This window comes from Cetorhinus maximus, chromosome 2 (assembly GCF_964194155.1).
Source record: "Cetorhinus maximus chromosome 2, sCetMax3.hap1.1, whole genome shotgun sequence".
Classification (NCBI taxonomy): Eukaryota; Metazoa; Chordata; class Chondrichthyes; order Lamniformes; family Cetorhinidae; genus Cetorhinus; species Cetorhinus maximus.
In genome coordinates, this window is record NC_135880.1 from 8,817,238 (window position 1) to 8,840,527 (window position 23,290).

General features: G+C 47.6%; 1 protein-coding gene across 1 annotated transcript; it reads left to right on the top strand.

Moving 5' to 3' along the window:
• Positions 1–1,003: 1,003 nt before the first annotated feature.
• LOC144689864 (sialic acid-binding Ig-like lectin 15) lies at positions 1,004–22,142 on the top strand. The gene is made up of 6 exons (XM_078557320.1): positions 1,004–1,040; positions 6,483–6,893; positions 13,231–13,614; positions 14,337–14,367; positions 17,726–17,787; positions 19,704–22,142. Exons 1-6 carry the CDS (start codon positions 1,004–1,006, stop codon positions 19,751–19,753), a joined length of 975 nt encoding a protein of 324 aa, XP_078413446.1. The 3' UTR covers positions 19,754–22,142.
• The last annotated feature ends 1,148 nt before the right edge of the window (positions 22,143–23,290 follow it).

The window sequence follows — 23,290 nt, forward strand, 5'->3', positions numbered from 1 at the left end:
GAGTGTTGCAGACTGGCACATTTCAAGGTCCAGGACTACGTGCTGAGGGACGCACTAAAGCTTGGGGCAGCCGCCGCAAAGGGGAAAGGTCGCTGTCTAAGACCTTTCTGCCACAGTGCACCAAGGGGCTGGGAACTGTTAAGAGCCCCTCGGGCTGTACGGCTCACAATGAATGCATGGAGTGAACACTAAATGTATTATAAGAACAAAAATACCTGGAAAAACTCAGCAGGTCTGACAGCAAGTGCGGAGAGGAGCACAGTTACATTTTTGCTTTTAACTAAATGTATTATAATTGTATTGAAGCATAGCAGAGTGCAACATGATGTATGTGGATAACTCCAGTCCCATTGCACTGTCTGTCTGACTGACTGTGATGCCTGTAACATTCATTGATTGTATTGAAGCACCTCCTGACCCAATGTGTGAAAGTGAAACATGATGGTACTTTTTTCTGAGGGCCATTTTGCAAATGTTTTGTCAGGTTCTGCCAGGTATTTGATGAAGAAGGTATATTTTAACCAAAATTTAAAATAAAAAAAACAAACCTGATGCAGGCTGAGTTTCTTTTTTCAGCGCCACTTTCTGCTGTTATTACAGCGGAAATATGAACCCAGCTGCTGAATAATCCCCCCCTATGTGACTTTCCATCCTGGAGGTTCATTGCCTGGAACCGGAGGCGTCCCAGTCCTGTAAATAAATACCAGCGGGCAAGGCGGGGACCGGGTCAGTCCGGGGTGGGGTGGGGTGGGGATTTAAAATACTCAATTGTTTCACCAACTGCAACTGGAGGGAGGAAATTGTATTTATAACCCCGGCAGAGCCGAGACCTTTGAGCCCAGGAGGGAATTTCCGCTGCGCAATTTCTGCTTTCGGTTCCCCCAGACAAATACTCTTCTCTCTCTCTCTCTCTCTCTCCATCAGATTAGAGAAGGATTTCCTGGGTGGGGTGAGCGAGAGAGAGACTTTGAGACGGTGCCTGTCCGGAGTGAAGCTGGAAACGATGTGGCTGTTGCTGCTGCTGTTTGTCTCAGTCCCAGGTATGTACTTGCTGATCACTGGCTGCCTGCAACTAGCTGGCTGCCCGGCTGCTGCTGCCCCTGCCCCTGTCCCTATCAACACTGGGGGGGACAAGGGCAGACTGAGCAGGGGAAGGAAGTCACTCAAAACACAAAGTGCTGGGAAAGCACAGCCGGTCTGGCAGCATCTGTGGAGAGGGAAACAGATGATAACATTTGGAGTTCAAAGAGGGAGGGAGCCTCTCTTGTCAGGTTAGCTCAGTAACCTGTGTAGATCAAGAGAGACTTATTAGTAAAAATAGTGAGGACTATCTCCCACCACCCCCCTCTCCCCTTCACCTTTTCTCTGCTGTCACTGGACTAGTAGTCAATCCAGTCGCCCAGGTTAATGCTCTGGGTTCAACTATGGATCAATTAATACATCTGGATTTAAAAGTGATGGTGACCATCATTAATTGTCACAAAAACCCATCTGGTTCACTAATGTCCTTTTTTTAGGGGAGGAAATCTGCCGACCTTACCTGGTCTGGCCTACGTGTGACTCCAGACCCACAGCGATGTGGTTATCTCTTTAAACAGCCTAGCAAGCTACTCAGATTAAAGATGGGTAGCAGATGCTCACTTGCCAGTGAGGTCCACGTCCCCTGAAAGGATAGAGGGAGAGAGGGTTGAGGGAGGCAATTCCAGAGCTTAGGGGTCGGGCAGCTGAAGGCACGTCCACCTTTGGCGGAGCGAGTAAAGCCAGGGATGCTCAAGAGGCCAGAATTAGGGGAGCGCAGATATCTCTGGGGTTGTGGGGCTGGAGGGGATTACAGGGATGGGGATGGGGCAGTGAGGCTATTGAGGAATTCGAAAACAAGGTTGAGAATTTTAAAACCAAGGCCTTGCTGGACCAGGAGCTATAATGTGGGTCAGTGAGCACATGGGGGGTGATGGGGGCAATGGGACTCGGCCCGAGTTAAATCAGGGGTGGACTCAAGTTTACGGAGAATAGAATGTAGGAGACCAGCCAAGGAAGCTAGCTAAACATTGACCCGAAATGTTAACTCCTGTTTCTTTCTCCTCCGATGCTGCTGAGTATTTCCAGCATTTCCGGTTTTTATTTCAGAAATTCCAGCGGCCGAGGTATTCTGCTGTTCGATAAGCTAGATAAACGCGAGGGATGAAGGATTACAGTCTACAGCCCATATTTCCTAAAGTTTAGACAAACCACGTCCTTCAAACGTGTAGGACAGGATTTTCCTCTCGCGCCCGACATGCCCGAGTGTAAAATAGTGCATGATGGCATCGGGCGAGGGTCCCAACGTCACCGCGCACTTGCACGGTATTTTGGTCAGTGGGCGTGTGTGAGAGTCGGCAACGCGCTCGCTGACAATTCAGAGGCTGTTCAGCCCGTTGATCACTCAGTGGAAGTGAATTTTTTTCCCTGCCCATCCAACCTGACGGTTGGCGGGTGGGTGAGAAAAGGCCAAGCGGCCTTTGGATTTTTGCGGAAGCCTCGTCCACGGGTGGGATGAGGTTTCCGATGTTAACTCAAAAACCAAAATAAAAATTTTTGAAACTCGAGTTCATTTTAAAAACCTTATCTTTTTTAATGTTAGGAACCTTCAGCCCCCCCTGAGGCAGCTCTGCACCTTCAGGGAGCTTTCAGTGTGCCCTTCACCCCCCCCCCCCCACCCCCCCCCCCATCCCGTGCGCCCGCTCAGACTTCAGCGCTCACGCTCCTCCTGCCCCTACCCCAGCAGCGCTGAGGTTACCAGCGCACGATTCACAATGGCTGGCCGTTAATTGGCCAGTCAGCCTGAAATCGCGGTCAGGGCCTGGTCAAGGGTGGGCAGTTCATTGGGGGGAAAATCTTCTGAAGGGACTTGACAGGGTCGATGCTGAGAGGATGTTTCCTCTCCTGGGGGAATCCAGAACATGGGGCTACAGTCTCACAACGAGAGGCCGGCCATGGGTAGAAATTTTTTCATCCAAGGGGTTGTGAATTTTTTTTGGGAATTCTCTCTATCCCCCAGACCTGTGGGTGCTCAACCGTTGAGTGTATTCAAGACAGAGGCTGATAGATTTGTGGATACTAAAGGAGTCCGAGGATCAGTCAGGAAGCTCCTGCTGCGTGATTGTATTGAGGGCAGAGGCTCGAAGGGCTGAATGGCCTCTTCCTGATCGAATTTGTTATCATCTTCTTGTGTATATGAACAATGGGTGGAATCCTCCCAGTCTAGTTTGGATGGGCGTCAAGGCAGGCCAGGAAATTCCGGAGAAATTTGCGTCAGGTCAACAGCCAAACACGTTCCTGCCTCTGGGCGGGTATTCCAGAGGAGTGTCAGTACTGGCAGAGGCTTCTCGCCCAGCAGCGCCAGGTAGCCAATCGACATAATGAAATGGCCTGATGAGGGATGCTGCCAGAATCCCCCCCTCCCCCGACCCCCAACTGAGGGCCAAGCCTGCCAGGGGCCTGGAGATGGCTTGCCAGTGGCTGGCCTGGGGGCCCATGAGGCTTCCTGTTCTAACCAACCCCCATCCCTGGAGCAGCTTTTATCAGTCGGAGAGAGACTGCGGAACTCAGTGGTACAGAGGGATCTGGGCGTCCTGGTAGATGAATCAGGAGAAGTTAGTGTGCAGGTAGACCAAGTGATTCGGAAGGCAAATGGAATGTTGGCCTGTATTGCAAGGGGAATCGAGTATAAAAGTAGGGAACGTCTACTGCAGCTGTACAGGACCTTGGGTCACATCTGGAGTACTGTTGTCTAGTTTTGGTCTCCTTATTTGAAAAAGGATGTAATTGCACTAGAAGCGGTTCAGAGAAGGTACACTTGACTGATGCTTGAAATGAAGGGTTTACCTTATGAGGAAAGGCTGGACAGGCTGGGCCTGTATCTATTGGAATTTATAAGAATGAGAGGTAATGTGATTGAAACAGATAAGATTCTGAGGGGACTTGACAGGGTGGAAGTTGAGAGGATGTTTCCCCTTATTGGGGAGTCTAGAACTAGGGGACACAGTTTAAAAATTAGGGGTTTCCAATTTAAGTTGGATGAAGAGAAATTTCTTCCCTCAGAGTTGTTAGTCTGTGGAATTCTCTTCCACAGAGCAGTGGAGGCTGGGTCAATGAATATTTTTGAGGCTAAGTTAGACAGATTTTTGATCTATCAGGGAGTCAGGAGTTATGGGGAGGGGCAGACAGGGAAGTGGAGTTCAGGCCACAATCAGATCAGCCATGATCTTACCGAATGGTGGAGCAGGCTCGAGGGGCCGAATGGCCTACCCCTGCTCCTAATTCTTGTGTTGAGGGCCATAGATCTTGCCGCCGCCCAACCTGTGAAGATGTTTCCCCTCCAGATGTGGCCATCATTTATTTCATTGAATTCTAACCTGGTAGTGGGTGTGTCAAGATGGAGGTGCCCTCATGTTCCCCCCCCCCACCCCCTCCAGCAGTGGCAATGCCCACCAGCTCCAAGAGGGCTGCCATCCTTCCAAGGCTATGGTTTCTCTGGTTGGGCTTATAGCCTCAGGGACCCGCCCACTACCCCTAATTGGACAACAGACCCAGAGCCTGCCTCTTAACTGGCCACTTTCTGGTAAATGTCACAGGCGGGGCCTGACCCTAACATTCAGAGCAGGGGATTTGAACCCAGGAATGGTTCTGATTCGTGCTCATATTCTAAGAGCAGGAAATTCCATCCAATGAGAACAGTGGGGAACCCCCATTACATCCCATCACTCATGGGGGTGGGGGGAAATGGACCATTACTTTACTGTGGTGGAATTATTTAAATTCCATGGGATTCCAGAAATATCATGAGATTTGTGGTTTTTAATTCCAGCCTCTTGAAAACCACCAACCAGAGGCCTGGTCAGGTGAAGTTTGTTGGATGTTGCATAGGATCTGTATGTGTCACATGACAGCAACTCATCCAGCTAGTTTCCAGTGAACACTCTCCCACAGAACCCTACACTGGTGAGGGTTATGGAAGAGAGCTGTGGCTTAACCACAATGAAGGAAGTCTCCCTAGAATTACATTCCAGTATTCATGAACTGAAAACTTAAAGCTTAATTTTATTCTTGCCTTGTGACGTCTGTGTTTCTCATGAGAGTGTGAATCATGCAGCTTAGGAGGAGGCCACTCTACCCATCATGCTAGCTCTTGGAGTCACAGAATGGTCACAGCAAGGAAGGAGGTCAATCAGCCTTTCTTGTCCATGCTGGCTCTCTGCCAAGTATAATTTCACTTAGTTCTCTCCCTCCCCTCCCCCCGTAGCCCTGCTAAAACCTCAAATACTTATCCAGTTCCCTTCTGAAAGCCACTTTGTTTTTTTTTAATTCATTCACAGGGTGTGGGCTTCACTTTACCCTAGTTGCCCTTGTTCAGAGGCATTTAAGAGTCTAGACTAAGGACAACAGATTTCCTTCCCTAAAGGGCATTAGGGAACCAGATGGGTTTTTACGACAATCAACAATGGTTTCATGGTCGTCAGTCTATTAATTCCACCATCTGCCATGGTGGGATTTGAACCCAGCATTATCCTGTGTCTCAGTGACAATACCACCGCCTCCCCCTGTATTCCAGATCCTAACCGCTCGCTGTGTAAGAATACTTACTGTTGTGTTGCCTTTGGCTCTTTTTTGCCAATTGCCTTAAAACTCTGTCCTCTGAATGGTTTTCAGGAGGTTAAGATAACAGAATTAAAAACCCTAAAACTCCAAGAACATTTCTGGAATCCCATGGAATTTAAATAATTCAGTCACTGTAAAATAAATAACCCATTTATTTTTGTCAGTGCTGTAATAGAGTGGGATTTCCCCACTGCTTTCATTGTTTATGTTAGCCAGAGTATGTGGGGAAGAACAGGGACTATGGTGCCTCATATAATTCAGCCCATTGTGATTTATGTGATTATATTTCCCACGTTTTATTTATGATTTTGAATTCTATCAGTTGAGGTCCTCTTTAAAATAAAAAGGCAATTTTATAATGGGATCACAGAATGGTTACAGCGCAGCAGGAGGCCATTTGGTCCATCGTGTCTGTGCTGGCTCTCTGCAAGGGGCAACTCGCTTGCCCCACTCCCCTGGCTTTTTCCCTGTAGGGAATTCCCTCTTGAATGCCTCGATTGAACCTGCCTCCACCCACACTCTCAGGCAGCTCATTCCAGATCCTAACCACTCACTGAGTAAAATAAGCCTTTCCTCATGTCACCGCTGGTTCTTTCGCCAATCACCTTAAATCTGTGCCCTCCGGTTCTTAATCCTTCTGCCAATGGGAACGGTTTCTCTCTATCTACTCATGTCCAGATCCCTCATGATTTTGAACGGCTCTATCAAATCTCCTCTTCTCGGAGGAGAACAATTGTTAAGAGTATTTTAGCCTCCTCCTGGGATTGATGGGAAAACCAAAAGTGATGTTATTTGTCTGAGGGCCATTGAAGACACCGTTTTTATTGACACTCTGACTCTTGTAGTTCCTGTAGGAAGTAACGGAGCGTCGTTGTCCGTGGGAGTACCGAGCAGAGTGAATGGGACAGACGGAACCTCTGTCATTCTGCCTTGCAAGTTCAGCTCCCCCTACACGCATTACACTACCTTTGAGATTACAGTCACCTGGAAGGTGAAGGTGTTTTATACTGGGCCAGTTCTCTTCAGCTCGACTAACAGGGCCACGATCGACGGGGGGTTTGAAAATGTGGTTTACACAAACGTTGGTAACCGGTACAGACTGGCTGGCGACCCCCGGGCAAACAACGTTTCTTTAGAGGTGAAAAACGCCACGTTAGACGACAACAGTCAGTACTTCTGTCGCGTGGAAGTCAAACGTCAGGGCTTATCTCCTTACATGGAAGAAACCAACCCTGGAATCATCCTGAAAATAACAGGTAAATTCATCATGAACCTAAATTGCTGGGGAGGGGGTGGGGGGAGGTGGGGGGAAGTACTGGATAGGGGTAGATGAGACCATAAGACATAGGAGCAGAAATTAGGCCTTTCGGCCAATCGGGTTTGCTCCGCCATTCAATCATGGCTGATAAGTTTCTCAACCCCATTCTCCCGCCTTCTCCCCGTAACCTTCGATCCCCTTACCAATCAAGATAAGACCAAGATGAGCCCTGAGTCTGACCGATAGTTGAAAATTGCTTACTCTTGCCCTGAGATCCTTTGTAACCCTTGAAATGTTTTACTACGTCGATGGCGCTCAGTGAATGCAAGTCGTTGTTCGATTGCTCCTCCTCCTCCACAGCCTTCCTGCAACCCCTGACAGGGTCAGTCACACCATTCTCGTCCAACGCCTTCCCGGGATGTGTACACAGTCCATGTAAACCAGTAGGTAGCCTGTGGAACCAGCTCATTGGCACTGCCCTCATGCTGGTTCCACTCTTACCCCTCCAGCCAGAACAATGCTTTCTGTTCCCACCCCTCCATGGTCATTTCAGGGGTACCTCGGCTCCTGTTGCTTGGCCTCCCCTCCCCTCATCTACACGCGACCTTTTGATGACATTGTCACATGCACACTGATGACACCCAGCTCTACCTTGCCATCAGCTCCCGAGTCCACTCCATTCCCTCTGCGTTTTCAGACTGATTGGTTGACGTCCTGTTATGATCCCAGCTGATGTTACTGCTGGGCAAAACAGATCCCAGGATGGAACCCGACTTGATAGATCCTAATTTTTATTTTTTTCTTTAGAAATGTGGAGGGTGGCTACTGAAGTCACAAGTCACAGGAGTCAGCTAATGAACTTTTAACAAAAGAATAAAACATTTATTAAACAAGCAAAGATGAACTATATTATAATACTCCTTCACCCACAACTGTACCTTTACAGATATTTTTAAAAATTCATTCATGGGATGTGGGCGTCGCTGGCTGGGCCAGCATTTATTGTCCATCCCTAATTGCCCTTGAGAAGGTAGTGGTGAGCTGCCTTCTTGAGCCGCTGCAGTCCATGTGGTGTAGGTACACCCACAGTGCTGTTAGGAAGGGAGTTCCAGGATTTTGACCCAGCGACAGTGAAGGAACAGCGATATATTTCCAAGTCAGGATGGTGAGTGGCTTGGAGGGGAACTTGCAGGTGGTGGTGTTCCCATCTATCTGCTGCCCTTGTCCTTCTAGATGGTAGTGGTCATGGGTTTGGAAGTTGCTGTCTAAGGAGCCTTGGTGAATTCCTGCAGTGCATCTTGTAGATGATACACACTGCGGCTGCTTACTGTGCGTCGGTGGTGGAGGGAGTGAATGTTTGTGGATGTGGTGCCAATCAAGCGGGCTGCTTTGTCCTGGATGGTATCCAGCTTCTTGAGTGTTGTGGGAGCTGCACTCATCCAGGCAAGTGGGGAGTATTCCATCACACTCCTGACTTGTGCCTTGTAGATGGTGGGCAGACTTTGGGGAGTCAGGAGGTGAGTTACTCGTTGCACGATTCCTAGCCTCAGACCTGTTCTTATAGCCACAGTATTTATATGGCTAGTTCAGTTCAGTTTCTGGTCAATGGTAACCCCCAGGATGTTGAATTTTAAAATAGTGCCCCCTAGTTCTGGACTCACCCACAAGAGGAAACATCCTTTTGACGTCCACCTTGTCAAGGCCGTTCAGGGTCTTGTATACTTCAATCGAATCACCCCTCACTCTTCTAAACTCCAGTGGAAACAAGCCCAGTCTGTCCAACCTTTCCTCATAAAACAACCCACTCATTCCAGGTATCAATCTAGTAAACCTCCTCTGAACCGCCTCCAATGCATTTACATCCTTCCTTAAATAAGGAGACCAAAACTGCACACAGTATTCGAGGTGCGGTCACACCAATGCCCCGTATAACTGAAGCATAACATCCTTACTTTTTATATAAAAACTGCTGGGAAAACTCAGCAGGTCCGACAGCATCTGTGGAGAGAAAGACGGAGTTAACGTTTCAAGTCCGAATGACTCTTCTTCAGAGCTAAAGGGAAGTAGAAATGTGGTGAAATATATACTGCTTAAGGGGGGTGGGACAGGTGAAGCTGGATAGAAGGCCAGTGATAGGTGGAGGCAAAGGAGAGATTGCGAAATGTGTCATAAGCAAAAGGTCAAAGGGATGTTAATAGTGGTGATGCTGGTTAAAGGAGGTGCCCATGGTGACATTAAGAGTGGAAAGCAGAATGTGATAATGGCAGGACCAGGGTAAGTGACAGACCACCCCGGTGGGACTGGGTCGGGGGGAGGGGATGGTGGCGGCGGAAAAAAAATCGAAAAGACTAAAATGGAAATAAATTTTAAAAATAATAATAATGAAAATAAGTGGGGAAAAAGATAAAAAATAAATAAAAGTTTAAAAAATAAAAATGAATATAGAGAGAAAAGTAGATGATCCAAAAGGGGGTGGGGATGGAGGAGAGGGTTCATGATCTAAAACTGTTGAACTCAATATTCAGTCCGGAAGGCTGTAAAGTGCCTAGTCGGAAGATGAGGTGCTGTTCCTCCAGTTTGCGTTGAGCTTCACTGGAACTATGCAGCAGGCCAAGGACGGACATGTGGGCATGAGAGCAGGGTGGAGTGTTAAAATGGCAAGCGACAGGGAGGTCTGGGTCATGCTTGCGGACAGACCGAAGGTGTTCCGCAAAGCGGTCACCCATTCTGCGTTTGGTCTCTCCAGTGTAGAGGAAACCACATTGGGAGCAGCGAATGCAGTAGACTAAATTGAGGGAAGTGCTTGAGAGGAGTGTTTGGGCCCTTGGATGGTGAGGAGGGGGGAGGTAAAGAGGCAGGTGTTGTGCGATTGCATGGGAAGGTGCCATGGGAGGGGGTTGAGGTGTAATGGGAGATGGAGGAGTGGACCAGGGTGTCCCGGAGGGGACGATCCCTGCGGAATGCTGACGGAGGGAGGGGTGAAGAGAATATGTGGTTGGTGGTGGCATCATGCTGGAGTTGGCGGAAATGACGGAGAATGATCCTTTGAATGCGGAGGCTGGTGGGGTGATAAGTGAGGACAAGGGGGACCCTATCATGGTTCTGGGAGGGAGAGGAAGGTGTGAGAGCAGAGGCACGGGAGATGGGCTGGACGGACCCCATTTATTTACAGTTATAGATTACAAGCATGAACCTCCTAACCAGTAACCACAGTTTCAGTCTGTTCCTATTTATAAGGACACAGGTGAATCCTTAGTTCATGCCCACTACCTGCATAAAATTACATAAAATTACTATACAATCACCAGGACGTGGGTTGATTAGAGAGCGGCTGCAAAGCTAGAGGGAATTGCAGAGATGGAGAGTGGTGAAGCCCGAGAGAAGCTTTAAAATAAGGAATAGAATGTTAACTATGATGCGTTGGAGGAGATGGGGGCATAGTGGTAATGTCACTGGGCTAGTAATCCCGAGGCCCAGGCAAATGCTCTGGAGACTTGGCAGCTGGTGGAATTTATATTTAGAATTGAAAGTTCCTCTCAGTAATGGTGACCATAAGCTATCATTGATTGTTGTAAAAACCTATCCGGTTCACTAATGTCCTTTAGGGCAGCGAATCTGCCATCCTTACCAAGTCTGGCCTAATATGTGACTCCAGACCCCAGCAATGCAGCTGACTCTTAACTGACTTAAGAAATGGCTGAGCAAGCCACCCAGCTCAAGAGCAATTAGGTATGGGCAACGAATGCTGCAAGACCCAGACAGTGATGTCCATATCTCATGAAAGAATAAAGAAAAAGAATTGTTGGAGCAGGAGAATAATTCCCCAAAACCAGGGGAGTGGAGCAGGAAAGGTCCCAAGAGGACAGTCTAGTCAAAGGAAGAACAGGAATCTGGAAAAGGTCCTGTTCAGTGGAAGTGAAAATAAGGAGCAGAAAGGCAGGCTCCAGGCTTAAAGAGAAGAAAGCTGCAGAATGCAGACTTAAAGCAAAACAGGTTTGCGAGAAGCCAGAAGATCCAAGGGGACAGCTGAAGGTCTGTAACTCTTTTTTTTTACTATGGGCATGTGAAGCAGGGGTGTTCTGTTGGCACGGCTGAGTCAGTGAGAGACAGTGCCTGGAAGAAAGCTTGATTGCGTGTGGCGATCCAGGAGAGAGGAAGATCGGAGGCAAGAGTTTGAAACCCTGGGGATGTGGACCCTTGTGGAAGGCATCCGAGAGAAAGCGACATTTGGGAGAAGGTTCCAAAGCGAGTTTTTCAAGAGTGAAGATTGGAAACCCTCGTGTGAAAGGTGGAATTCAGTGAGACTGGTTAGCTCACGGTGTGACAAGTGTCTGGGATGAGAGATCCATAGCATCTGTTTGGGGTGGTATCTGTCACTTGGTTTCAGAGTGTGGTGTGTCTGAGGAACTCCTGTAGTGATGTCCTGGGACCGAGGTGATTGGCCTCCAATGACCACAACTCTGTTCCTTTGTGCTAGGTATGACTCCAACCAGGGGAGAGTTTCCCCCCTGATTCCCATTGACCCCAGTTTTGCTAGGGCTCCTTGATGCCACACTCTGCCAAATGCTGCCTGGATATCAAGGGCAGTCACTCTCACCTCACCTCTGGAGTTCAGCTCTTTTGATCCTTGTTAGGCAAGGGAATCAAAGGTTATTGGTGATAGATGGGAATGTGGAATTCAAAACACATACAGATCAGCCATGATCTTATCGAATGGTGGAGCATTCTCGAGGGGCTGAATGGCCTATTTCTGCTCCTACTTCGTATGTTCGTATGTCTACGTTTGAACCACAAGGTTGCAATGAGGTCAGGAGCTGGTTGGCCCTGGCAGAACCCAAACTGAGCGTCAGTGAGCAGGTTATTGCTGAGGAAGCGTCAGAAGAGCATAGGAAACCATGAAATATGAGCAGGAGTAGACCATACTCGCGCCTGCTCCACCAATCAGTATGAGCTTGGGGTTCAGCTTCACTAAACCACCTGCTGCCCATATACCTTGATTCCTGGGAGACCAAAGCTCTGTCTAATCCAACCTTAAATATATTCAGCAATGGAGCTGAATCCTCAGGGGTAGAGAATTTCAACCCTTTGAGTGAAGAAATTTCTCCTCACCCCCTCTCCTAAATGATTGTCCTCTTATCCCGAAATGTGCTGCTTGATCGTACTTGTCGACAGCACCTTCCAACACTTTGCTGATGGAGCACCACCCACCTCCCTCTACCCGGGCGTCCCAGGAGAGGGGAACGCATGGTGTCCACTGGTATGCCTGAGGCCTTCAGGGACCAATGGAAATGAGGAGGACTGGAGTCCACCATTAACCCAGGAAATATCACCTAAATTCGATTGGTTAACTTTAATAATAAAGTTTTGAGCCTTTTGTTCCAGTGTATTAGTGATGCCTCTTCTGAATGGGGCATTTAGTTCCTCTTTATTGGCAACATTCTCATTGGAGCAACAAAACGAGGTATAAATAGGAACAGAATGAAACTGGGGTAGTTGGGGTTAGGAGGTGGGTATTTGTAATGGGTATCTCTGCAAATAAGCGCTTAAAAATGTGCAAAGATTGTCTCCAATTCTATCCCTCTCAGTCTGACATTCCTGAGTAGAACAGACCTGCACCAAACCCTCCATTCCTCTACTCTTGGCTCTTGTGCATCATTCCTTCACTAGCACACTGGTATTAAGGGAGCTGAGATAGGTAGGGGGGGAGTTCAAACTCAAGACCAGCAATGATCTAATTGAATAGTGCAATGGGTTAGATGGACCGAATGGCCTCCCCGTTATTCCTGTGTTCCTTCCTAGGAGCCATCTTTGGCACCGTACTTTCCAGGCCCCAAACTCTGGAATTCCCTTTTCCACTGTCCTCTTCTCCTTTTAAGACTCTCTTTATAGCCAATCAAGTAATGTTGGAAATGTGGTCACTGCTGTAAGAAAACACGGCAGCCAATTGTGCACAACAAGCTCCCACAACTCTGATCATAACCAGATAATCTGTTTGGGTGATGTTGATTGAAGATTAGTGTAGCAGAAAGAACTCCCCTGCTCCTCTTTGAAATACTGGCTGTGAGATCCTTTACGTTAGCTTGAGAAAGCAGACTCCCTCAGTACCGCACTGTGTGTGTCAGCCTAGATTAGAAGTAGGACTGAAGTATCGTTTTTATACCTTCCTCTTTCTAGTCTTACAAATAATATTTGATCACCTGTTTCCTTCTCCAGCCCAGTGAGTCATCCACCCTGTCCGACTAACTACACTGAATTGACGCATTAACCACGAGATCAGCTGCTCTGTGATTCAGCCTTTTTTCTTTAACCGCTCATCTATCCTCCTTTGTTCTCAGGTCCGCCGACCATCTTAAACATGTCTATCCACGCCATTAATGAGACGCAGTTTACCCTTGTGTGCATTGTCAGAGGGGAACCCACTCCAAACATTGTGTGGCTCGACTCCCGGAACAACAGCCTCCCCGTCAATGGCAGCGACACCCCAGTGACACCCGGCCCAGGGAAGTATCAGATTGTGGGGGAGCTACATGGCCCAAAGCTTGGAGGGAACTACACCTGCATGGCCACCAACAACAGAGGCAGTGTCACCCAGGTCATCTACTTCACTGGCTTTGGAGAGAACCAGACTCTGCTCAAAGTTATCATTGGTGCGTCGGCTGGGAGTCTCATATTGATAATCCTGATTGTTATCACCCTAGTGATCTGGAAGAGAAAGAGAGGTGGGTTTTATAATTTAAGAGCTGATGAGATCATTGTAGTCTTTTTAGATTGGATTCAGTTTAAAAAATGTATGTGATTTGGGTGTCACATAACGTTACAAAGGAGGGGGGAGGGGGTCCCCATCGCAAGGTACACAAGATTCAAAAGATGAGGGAACTGAAAGGAAACGAGAGGGAGAGGCCAAGTCAGGATGGTGAGTGACTTGGAGGGGAACTTCCAGGTGGTGGTGTTCCCATCTATCTGCTGCCCTTGTCCTTCTAGATGATATCGGTCGTGGGTTTGGAAGGTGCTGTCTAAGGAGCCTTGGTGAATTCCTGCAGTGCATCTTGTAGACGGTACACACTGCTGCTACTGTGCATCGGTGGTGAAGGGAGTGAATGTTTGTGGATGTGGTGCCAATCAAGCGGGGCTGCTTTGTCCTGGACGGTGTCAAGCTTCTTGAGTGTTGTGGGAGCTGCACTCATCCAGGCAAGTGGGGACTATTCCATCACACTCCTGACTTGTGCCTTGTAGATGGTGGACAGGCTTTGGGGAGTCAGGAGGTGGGTTACTTGCCACAGGATTCCCAGCCTCTGACCTGCTCTTGTAGCCACAGTATTTATATGGCTAGTTCATCTATCAACATTTGAATGAGACATTTCACCAAATTAATTATTAGCGCCACAGTGAAAGTTTGGTAACAGAAATGCTTCAAATATTTTGCCTTTCTCTCCCCATGCAGGAATGGCAACATTTACCCCAGAGACAAAAAGGTATGCTTCTACCTCTCCGTTTTCCTCTGTTAAATGTGTTGATGTGTTTCCTTAAAGTTTGATCATTCTGACAATTTATTGACAAATTAATATTTAATTTGCAAGCATTTTTTTTAGTCGTGACATCCAGTACCCATAGGGATATTCTTTCGTGGGATGTGGGTGTCACTGGCAAGGCCAGCATTTGTTGCCCATCCCAAATTGCCCTTGTGCTGAGTGATTTGGAAGGCAGAGGGGCACTTAAGAGTCAACCACATTGCTGTGGGTCTGAAGCCACATGTAGGCCAGACCAGGTAAGGACGGCAGATTTCCTTCCCTAAAGGGACATTAGTGAACCAGATGGGTACGACAGTCAATGATAGTTTCATGGTCACCGTCACGGTCACCATTACTGAGACTAGCTTCATATTCAACAACAAAAACAGAAAATGCTGGAATAACTCAGCAGGTCTGACAGCATCTGTGGAGAGAGAAACAGAGTTAATGTTTCAAGTCTATGATTCTTCTTCAGAGCTCTATATTCCACAGTTATTAATTGAATTTAAATTCCACCAGCAGCTGTGATGGGATTTGAACCCATGTCCCCAGACACTAGACTAGGCCTCGGGATTACCAGCCTAATGATGTTGCCACTAAGCCACCGCCTAACCCAAATAGGTCCAAATACCCATCAGATTCCCATGAGGATACAGCTCACAGCTGTTCTGAATCTCTGTCCACACAATGGAATACAACACCTGAAAGTGTAATGGAAGCAGATTCAGTAGTAACATTCAAAAAGGAATTGGGAAAATACTTGTAGGGAAAAATTAAAGGTCTAAGAAGAAAGAGCGGGGGGAGTTTGAGTCTAACTGGATAATCTTTCAAAGGGCCAGCATAGGCACAATGGGCCGAAAGATCACGATTCATTGAATTTCAGGATTGGACGAGGCATAACAGAAGAATATAAGAAATAGAGCAGGAGTAGGCCATTTGGCCCACCCCCCCCTCCCCCCCACACCAGTCAATAAAGATCATGGCTGGTCTGATTGTGGCCTCAACTCCACTTTCCTGCCTGCCCCCCATAACCCTTCACTCCCTTGTCGATCAAAGGTCTGTCTAACTCAGCCTTGAATATATTCAATGACCCAGCCTCCACTGCTCTCTGGGGAAGAGAATTCCAAAGACTAATGACCCCCGGAGAGAAGAAATTCCTCCTCATCTTCATCTTATTTGGGAGACCCCTTATTTTGAAACTGTGGTCCCTGGTCCTAGACTCCCTGCGTTTCAATAAGATCATTTTTTATTTTCCTAAACACCAATCGACATATGCCCAGCCTGTCCAAATGTACCCACATAACACAAACCCCTCGCCTCAGGAATCAGCCTAGAGAACAGTGATTCCCTCCCTGGCCAAGTACCCGTCTGACTCTCGCAAGTGAATCATGGCCAGGGGGGTTTCTGGCTGTCACTCTCTGTAAACCTCCCAAGAGAGTGCAGTCCACCAGGAAACTACTTACACTGTTTCACTTTGAAATGATGTTCTTTCTTTCTGAGCACTCCTAACTTTAGGGAGAGCAATGTTGACCAGACTAGCCAGTTGAGAAGCTGATGGGATTAACAGCAATGCTAGTTTTATCCCATCCCTCCAAATTCACACTCTACTGAAGTCACTAAGGTTTAATATCAGGGCAGGGTATCAAACTGACATTCCTCCCAATCCCACCGGTTTCCTTGAAATTGGTTCCAGTAGCTCTCCATCTTTCACTGATACAGTCTGTCTGCCCGTTCCAGCACAAAGACTATCGACTTCCACCTGTGATATTATCCACTTTGACCATCTGCTGCTGAAACCTTACCCATTGCCTCTGTTCCCTCCAAAGGGGACTGGTGGGGCTGGAGAGACGGCCTTTCCTGTCCGCCATGTTCTCTCTCTGAGGCTTCCTTTCCTGTCCGCCATGTTCTCTCTGTGAGGCTTCCCTTCCTGTCTGCCATGTTCTTTGTGGGCCTGACAGCCTCTGGCTCCAGCCTCTGTGCTGCTGCAGGGAAGCCGCCTCCGGGACATTGGCACCTTCCCCACGCAGTGGGGTGTCAGACCCCACCATCAGCAAAATGTAAGTGGCTCTGTAAAAGGGCGTCCAATTGGAGAAGGCGGCTAGTGGGCCTCGCAGCCCGTTACTGGGAGGCCTCCCTAGCAGTGGGGCAGCGACAGGGAGCTGTCTCCAGTCGCAGCTCCCTCTATTCTACCGACACCTCTGCCTCCATTCCTGTCACCCCGGAGCCAGTAAAATTCAACCCTAAAATTTTCACCCTCCTTTTCGAATCCTCTCCACGGAATCATACAAACGTACGAATCAGGAATAGGAGTAGGCCACTCGGCCCCTCGAGCCTGCTGCACTATTCAATACGATCATGGTTGATCTGATTGTAACCTCAACCCTACATTCCTGCCTACCCCCAATAACCTTTCACCCCCTTGTTAATCAAGGATCTATCTACCTCTTCCTTAAACATATTCAAAGATTCTGCCTCCACTGCCTTTTGAGGAAGAGAGTTCCAAAGACTCAGGACCCTCTGAGAATTGTTATGGCGTAGAAGGAGGCTATTCGGCCCATCATGTCTGCACTAGCTCCCCGAATGAGCGATTCACTTAGTGCTGTTTTCCTGCCTCCTCCCTGTAACCCTGCACCTTGTTTCTATTTAAATAATCATCCAATGCCCTCTTGAATGCCTCAGTGGAACCTGCCTCCACCACACTTCCAGGCAGCGTGTCCCCTAAACCCTAACCATTCGCTGTGTGAAAAAGCTTTTTCTCACCTCGCATTTGCTTCTTTTGCAAAACTGTGCCCTCTGGTTCTCAATCCGTTTACGAGCGGGAACAGTTTCTCCCTGTCTACTCTGTCCAGGCCCCTCACGATTTTGAAAACTTCTATCAAGTCTCCTCTCGGCCTTTTCCACCCCAAGGAAAACAGCCCCAACTTCTCCAATCTCTCCTCCTAGCTGAAGTGGCTCATCCCCGGAAGCCTGGCCCAGTCATGGTGGGACCGGCCGTGGGAGATTCAGCGCCACAACCAAAAGCCCACTGACCTCCGGTGGGAGCGGATGACCCCCAACAGTGGGCAAGGGGCTGGAAAATCCCGCCCTACGATTTTGTGAAATGACTTGTGATCCCTTTTCTGCATTTTCTAAAGACCAGTTTTGTGTCATCACCTCTGACTCAGTTACGTGTGTCTCTGGGGGACTGAGGGAGAGCGCTTGGTATGATTAATGGGTTCGTTGGGACTTTACTGTGAATATCGTGACTGTCCATCGTGACAATTATATAGTTTCACTGGATTTTCTTCCTTCATTAAATGCAAATCTTTCTGTCATCTTTTAGATACCAGATGGATTCACCCAGTTATTCTAAAGTGAAACTATGTCAGCAGCACTCGATACCAGGTAACCATGGATCCATTTACAGTGACATCCAACAACTTAAATAATGATTCAATTCCTTCACTCGAAGCCGAGATTGTTCTCCTTGGAGTAGAGAGGGTTAAGGAAAGATTTGGCAGAGGTGTTCAAAATAACGGGAGGTTTTGATAAAACGCGGTACGTGCTCATGTAAAAGTCACACTTTTTTGAGACCAATATTTTAGATTGAAAGTCACAACGTCAACTTTTACAGAGGTGATTTTTAAAAAATTCTTTCATGGGGTGTGAGTGTCGCTGACAAGGCCGGCAAGTGTTGCCTGTCCCAACTGTCCTTGCACTGAGTGGTCTCGCTCGCGGCCATTTCAGTCATCCGCATTGCTGTGGGTCTGGAGTCACATGTAAGCCAGACTGGGTAAGGACGGCAGATTTCCTTCCCTAAAGGGGCATTGGTTTTTTTTTTTTCGTAACGATTGACGATGGTCGTCTTCTGGGACAACCTTCTACTCTAGCACTCTGCGAAGTTCCAGAGAATATTGTCTCCCTTTTTAAAAAGAAAAATAAATCAGCGTTGATAGGGTGGAATCTCGTGCCCTCCCCCTGTGGCGAGTTTGCAGGCGGGGGAGCCATTTAATCGGGGTGGAGGGTGAGGATCGTGCCATCTGCCCACCACCCACCCAATTAAATGGACGTTCAAAGAGACACGGTGCCTAATTGAGGGACCTTGCGTGGGGAAAGCAGGGATGGGGCAGGGAAGGGAGGGGGGTGGTTGGAACCGCTGAGAGCCACCAGCCACCCCTGCCTTTGCTGCTGACCTCCCTCATTACCCACTGCCCCCTCCCACTGCCATCACTAAGCTGTTCCTGGCTCCGGCCTTGATCCAAGGCCTCGGGTGGGTGTAGTACCAGCAGCAACCACCGCCTCCCTGGTGGTGCTGTTGAGTGCAAAAGAGCTGCCGGCCTCTGATTGATTGGCTAGCAGCTCTTGGCGGGCAGGGCATCTGCCCCTGGGGGTCAAGGACCCCAGGGGAACGCCCGCCACTGGGCCTGTCAGGTGCCTGAGTGAACAAGATGCACCGGGCCTTCCCGAAAAGAAGAGGTGCGGAGGTCTCTCCGGCTCTCCAGCTGACGGCCAAGAACTCCCTGTCACCTCCGCAAGATTCCCCCCTAAATCTCAGCTGCTAACCCATCACTGTAATTATCTCTTTGTGCCTTTTATGACAATTCAGATTTTTTTTTTGCTATTGTTAACCCACATTGAGAAGTATTTGGCTGGCTTCACTTTTGCCTTTCCAATTGTAGACCAGGCATTTAAAGTAATGGCTTCTTTCTCTATCCAACACTACATACCCTTTGGTTCTGAAATAATTGACCCCTGAAAAACGAGGGTCAGTATTAACGTGAGGTATATGAAAAATTACAATTTTTAGTCCACAAATCATGGGATTGACATTTACATGAGTATATATGGTAGATAAGGAGGAACGTTCCAGGTTTAGTAACCAGACGACCCATATTTAAGCAATGGGAGATGATACTATTTTTTTAACCAAGCGAGTTGGTTTGATTTGGAATATGCCTGAAAAGCTGGTGGAAGCAGAATATTCTAGAAGGAATAAAAGCAAAATACTGCAGATGCTGGAAATCTGAAACAAAAACAGAAAATGGCTGGAAAAACTCAGCAGGTCTGACGGCATCTGTGGAGAGAGGAATAGAAGAGTCATACGGAGTCGAAATCTTAATCCTGTTCCGCAGAAGCTGCCAGACCTGCTGAGTTTTTCCAGCCATTTTCTGCTTTTCTTCTAGAAGGAACCTCGGAGCAGAATATATTGGAAAGAAGTAAACAAGTAAAACTCTGTTAACTTGGCGGGGTTAGAGCTTTGTTACACAGGCAGAGAAGTGAGATTATCCCTAATCCTGAAGCCAATTCCTTCTCTTTTACAGAGGCACCTTGTCCTGTTCCAGGATCCCCTGAAGTCACAAAGGATAACTGATGGGCTTTGTTGTTTGTGGTACTTGGGCTGCAGCCACACCCTGGGACCAGACATTGCAGGAGGGAGCTTAGCCCTGAAAGGGTCAGATCCTGTGTGAAATGGCCATTGTGACGTCGTGTGTGGTCTTGTTCTGTGCATCAACGCAATAGGTGCGGTTGGGTGAACTGAGACTTCGACAGGTGGTTTTTTTTTTTGGATTGGCCGATCGTCTGGTTGCACAAGGAGAGCCATCAATCACCAAAGCATCCTACCGCCCCCTGTGGGATCTCCAGTCTCAACTGACGGGCAGGACATTGCAGTTATCTGTATGAACCACCACGTGAAGGCTGGTGAGAGGCAGAGACTTGTCGAGCGTGTAGAGGTCCTGCTCAATGCTTCAGCTTCAGCAGGTTTCCTTCTCGGAGTGTGGCCTTCACTGGCATTTATTCCCCGTCGCTTGAGATGATGGTCGTGGGTCACCTCCTTGGACAGATGAAGATCTTTGCAGCAGCTAAATACAACTGAGAGTCCCACTAATCCATTTTAGATTGAAGAGTCATCCACATCAGTGTGGGACCGGAGTCAGGGCAGCAGGTCTGCTCCCCGAAGGACACCCAAGAACCAGTTGGGTTTTTAATGGACAATCCAACAGCTTCATGGTCACTTTTACAGATAACAACTTTTAATTGCCATATTGAACTGAATTCAAATACTTGCATTTGAGCTGATGCTCTCTGGATTATTAGTGTAGTAACATAACCACTACACCAGTGTATCTAACCGTCAAGTGTTTTTCAGTATAGAGTAATGGAAAGCTTCTTGAACACTACTGGGATCAGCCAACTTGTTAGGTCTAGTATTTTATAGTTAACCCAGAGCTGAGTGGGATAAATCCCAGCTCCCAGTGCCAAGTCCTAACTAGGAGAGCTAGGAACCCACTGGGATTATGGAATTCAGCACAGAGTGTAGACTCAGCTCCAGGCTTCTGAATTAACCGGAAATAACATGGGAGCCGACGGATTTCTCCACAGAATCTGACTATCTCCCTCAAAGGAACATAGCCAGAAATTGAGTGTACACATTTTGTACTGCATAACGCAAGGTTGGGTTACGGTGGGTAAGGGAATCAGGGTTCTGAGGAAAAGGGGCAATAGAGCTGAAGTACAGATAAGCCACGATCTGCTGAATGCTCGAGGGGCTGAATGGCTTCCTCCTATCCCCACGTTCCTGCTGTTGCCAGGTTCATCCCCACCGAGGCTCATCAGTTTAAAACAAACCCCACATTGCTGGTGAAGTGTTCTGTTCTCCAGTTTACCCCCTGGATGAGGTGGCTTACAATGCATGTCACACCAGGGATGTGCATCCTCGGAATGGGAGCAAGGCCGTGTAGCCCCTTGACCCTGTTCCATCATTGAGTCAGGTTGTGGCTGGTCAGTTTACCTCGGCTCTCTCTCCGCTGCCCCAGCTCCATCATTGTCTCCAAATACAGGATATTCTGTAATGACAGTGCACTGATAGAATCTGTCTCCCCTTACGATCGTTGTACTGAAGGAATAATATATTTCCAATAGGCCTGATCTGTATTTGGTGATTCAGCTGAAAGAATCTTTATCAGACTGATTAGTATTTACTTATTGACCTGTTTGGGGATGGGTTCACACACTCTAGCCATCTAGCTCAGTGAAACGTATGATGAAGGGGAGGCAGAGGTGGTGACATAGTGGTATAGTTATTGGCCTAGTATTCCAGAGATCCAGGGTAATGCTCTGGGGACCCGGGTTCGAATCCCACCATGGCAGATGGTGAAAATTGAATTCAATTTAAAAAAAATCTGGAATTAAAAGTCTGATGATGACCATGAAACCATTGTTGATTGTTGTAAAAACCTAATGCCCCTGAAGGGAAGGAAGTCTGCTGTCTTTACCTGGTCTGGCCTCCACAGACCCACAGCAATGTGGTTGACTCTTAACTACCCTCTGAACTAGGGGTGGGCAATAAATGCTGGCCTAGCCAGTGATGCCCACATCCCATGAATGAATTTTTAAACAATGGTTCACACCTTGTCTGGGGCTGTAGTAGGCCTGCCTACTCACACTTATGGTGCCCCTCAGGGTTTAGAAAACCCATTGTCCCTCTCTCTAAGGGAGAGATACTGATGGTCCTTTGTAGACGATAGTCAATTACTGATAGATCTGTTTCAGGTCATTTATCTTTTCTTGAAAGCTGACATCAGGGGAAAGTAATCCACAATTTTAGGACTTTTTCAATCCTTAAGTGTTTACAACTGAACCTCTCTTCACAACCCAAGGCCTAAGTGTGGAACCATTGCTATTATATTATTCAGATAACAACACAATTTTATGTACATATATAATATATAAATGGTCTGATAAATTGTAATTTAAATCTTTTGCAGGCCATTTCTGAGCCTCTTTTCACTGAATCCCTAATAAAACATTACGGTGCCGATTCTTAATAAATCCAGTGTTAATGATGTTAGAAAGAAGGAATGACCTTGGTTCACAGGTTTAGCACGCAATCCCAGCTTTACTCCCCACGTACAGAAATAGTACTCACAGCCGGGCACAGAGAACGTTTGGAACCGTTTCCGATTGACTGCACGTCATGAGGGTAAAGCAGAAGGTGTTACATTACCCCGAGTGATTTTGATCATTGGTTAACACTCCAGAAAGGCAGATAAAACAACCAACGTGCGATTTACTTTATCACACAAGTGGTAATTGCATTGAACTCTCCGGCTGCCCGCCTGTATTTGCACAGCGCCGAGCACTTACAGGGAGCACAACCCCAGACTCCCCGAACCTTGCAGCAGGCTCCATCCCCACCCCCTTTCCATTTCTTCCCCCTCCCTTTTGTTTTTTCCAATAGTTTATACAGATTTTTCTTTTCCCACCTATTTCCATTATTTTTAAATGTATTCCACCCATGGATTATTTCACCCCACCCCCACTAGAGCTACCTTGCTCTCCACTCTTAATTAGCACATTCTTTTAGATAATATCACCACCTTCAACACCTCTTTGTTCTTTTGTCTGTGACATCTTTTGGTCATCTCCTCCTATCACTGCTTGCTTGTCCCTACAACACCACCCCCCCCACCCCCCCACTTCTTCCCCCACCCCCCTTTAAACCAGCTTATATTTCACCCCTTTCCTATTTCTACTTAGTTCTGTTGAAGGGTCATGAGGACTCGAAACGTCAACTGTGCTCTTCTCTGCCGATGCTGCCAGACCTGAGTTTTTCCAGGTATTTCTGTTTTTGTTTAGAAATTGAGGCTGTCTGGCCTATTATGCCTTTGTCAGCCCTTAGTAAAGAGATGAAATTATTGTACAAACCAGAAGCAGGTGTAGGCCATTTGGCCCATCGAATCGAATCGAATCGAGCCACTCAAAAAGATCATGGCTTACCAGACCGATACCTGGAATGGATGGGTTGTCTTATGAGGAAAGGTTGGACAGACTAGGCTTGTATCCACTGGAGTTTAGAAGAGTAAAAAGTGATTTGATTGAAACATATAAGATCCCGAGGGGTCTTGAC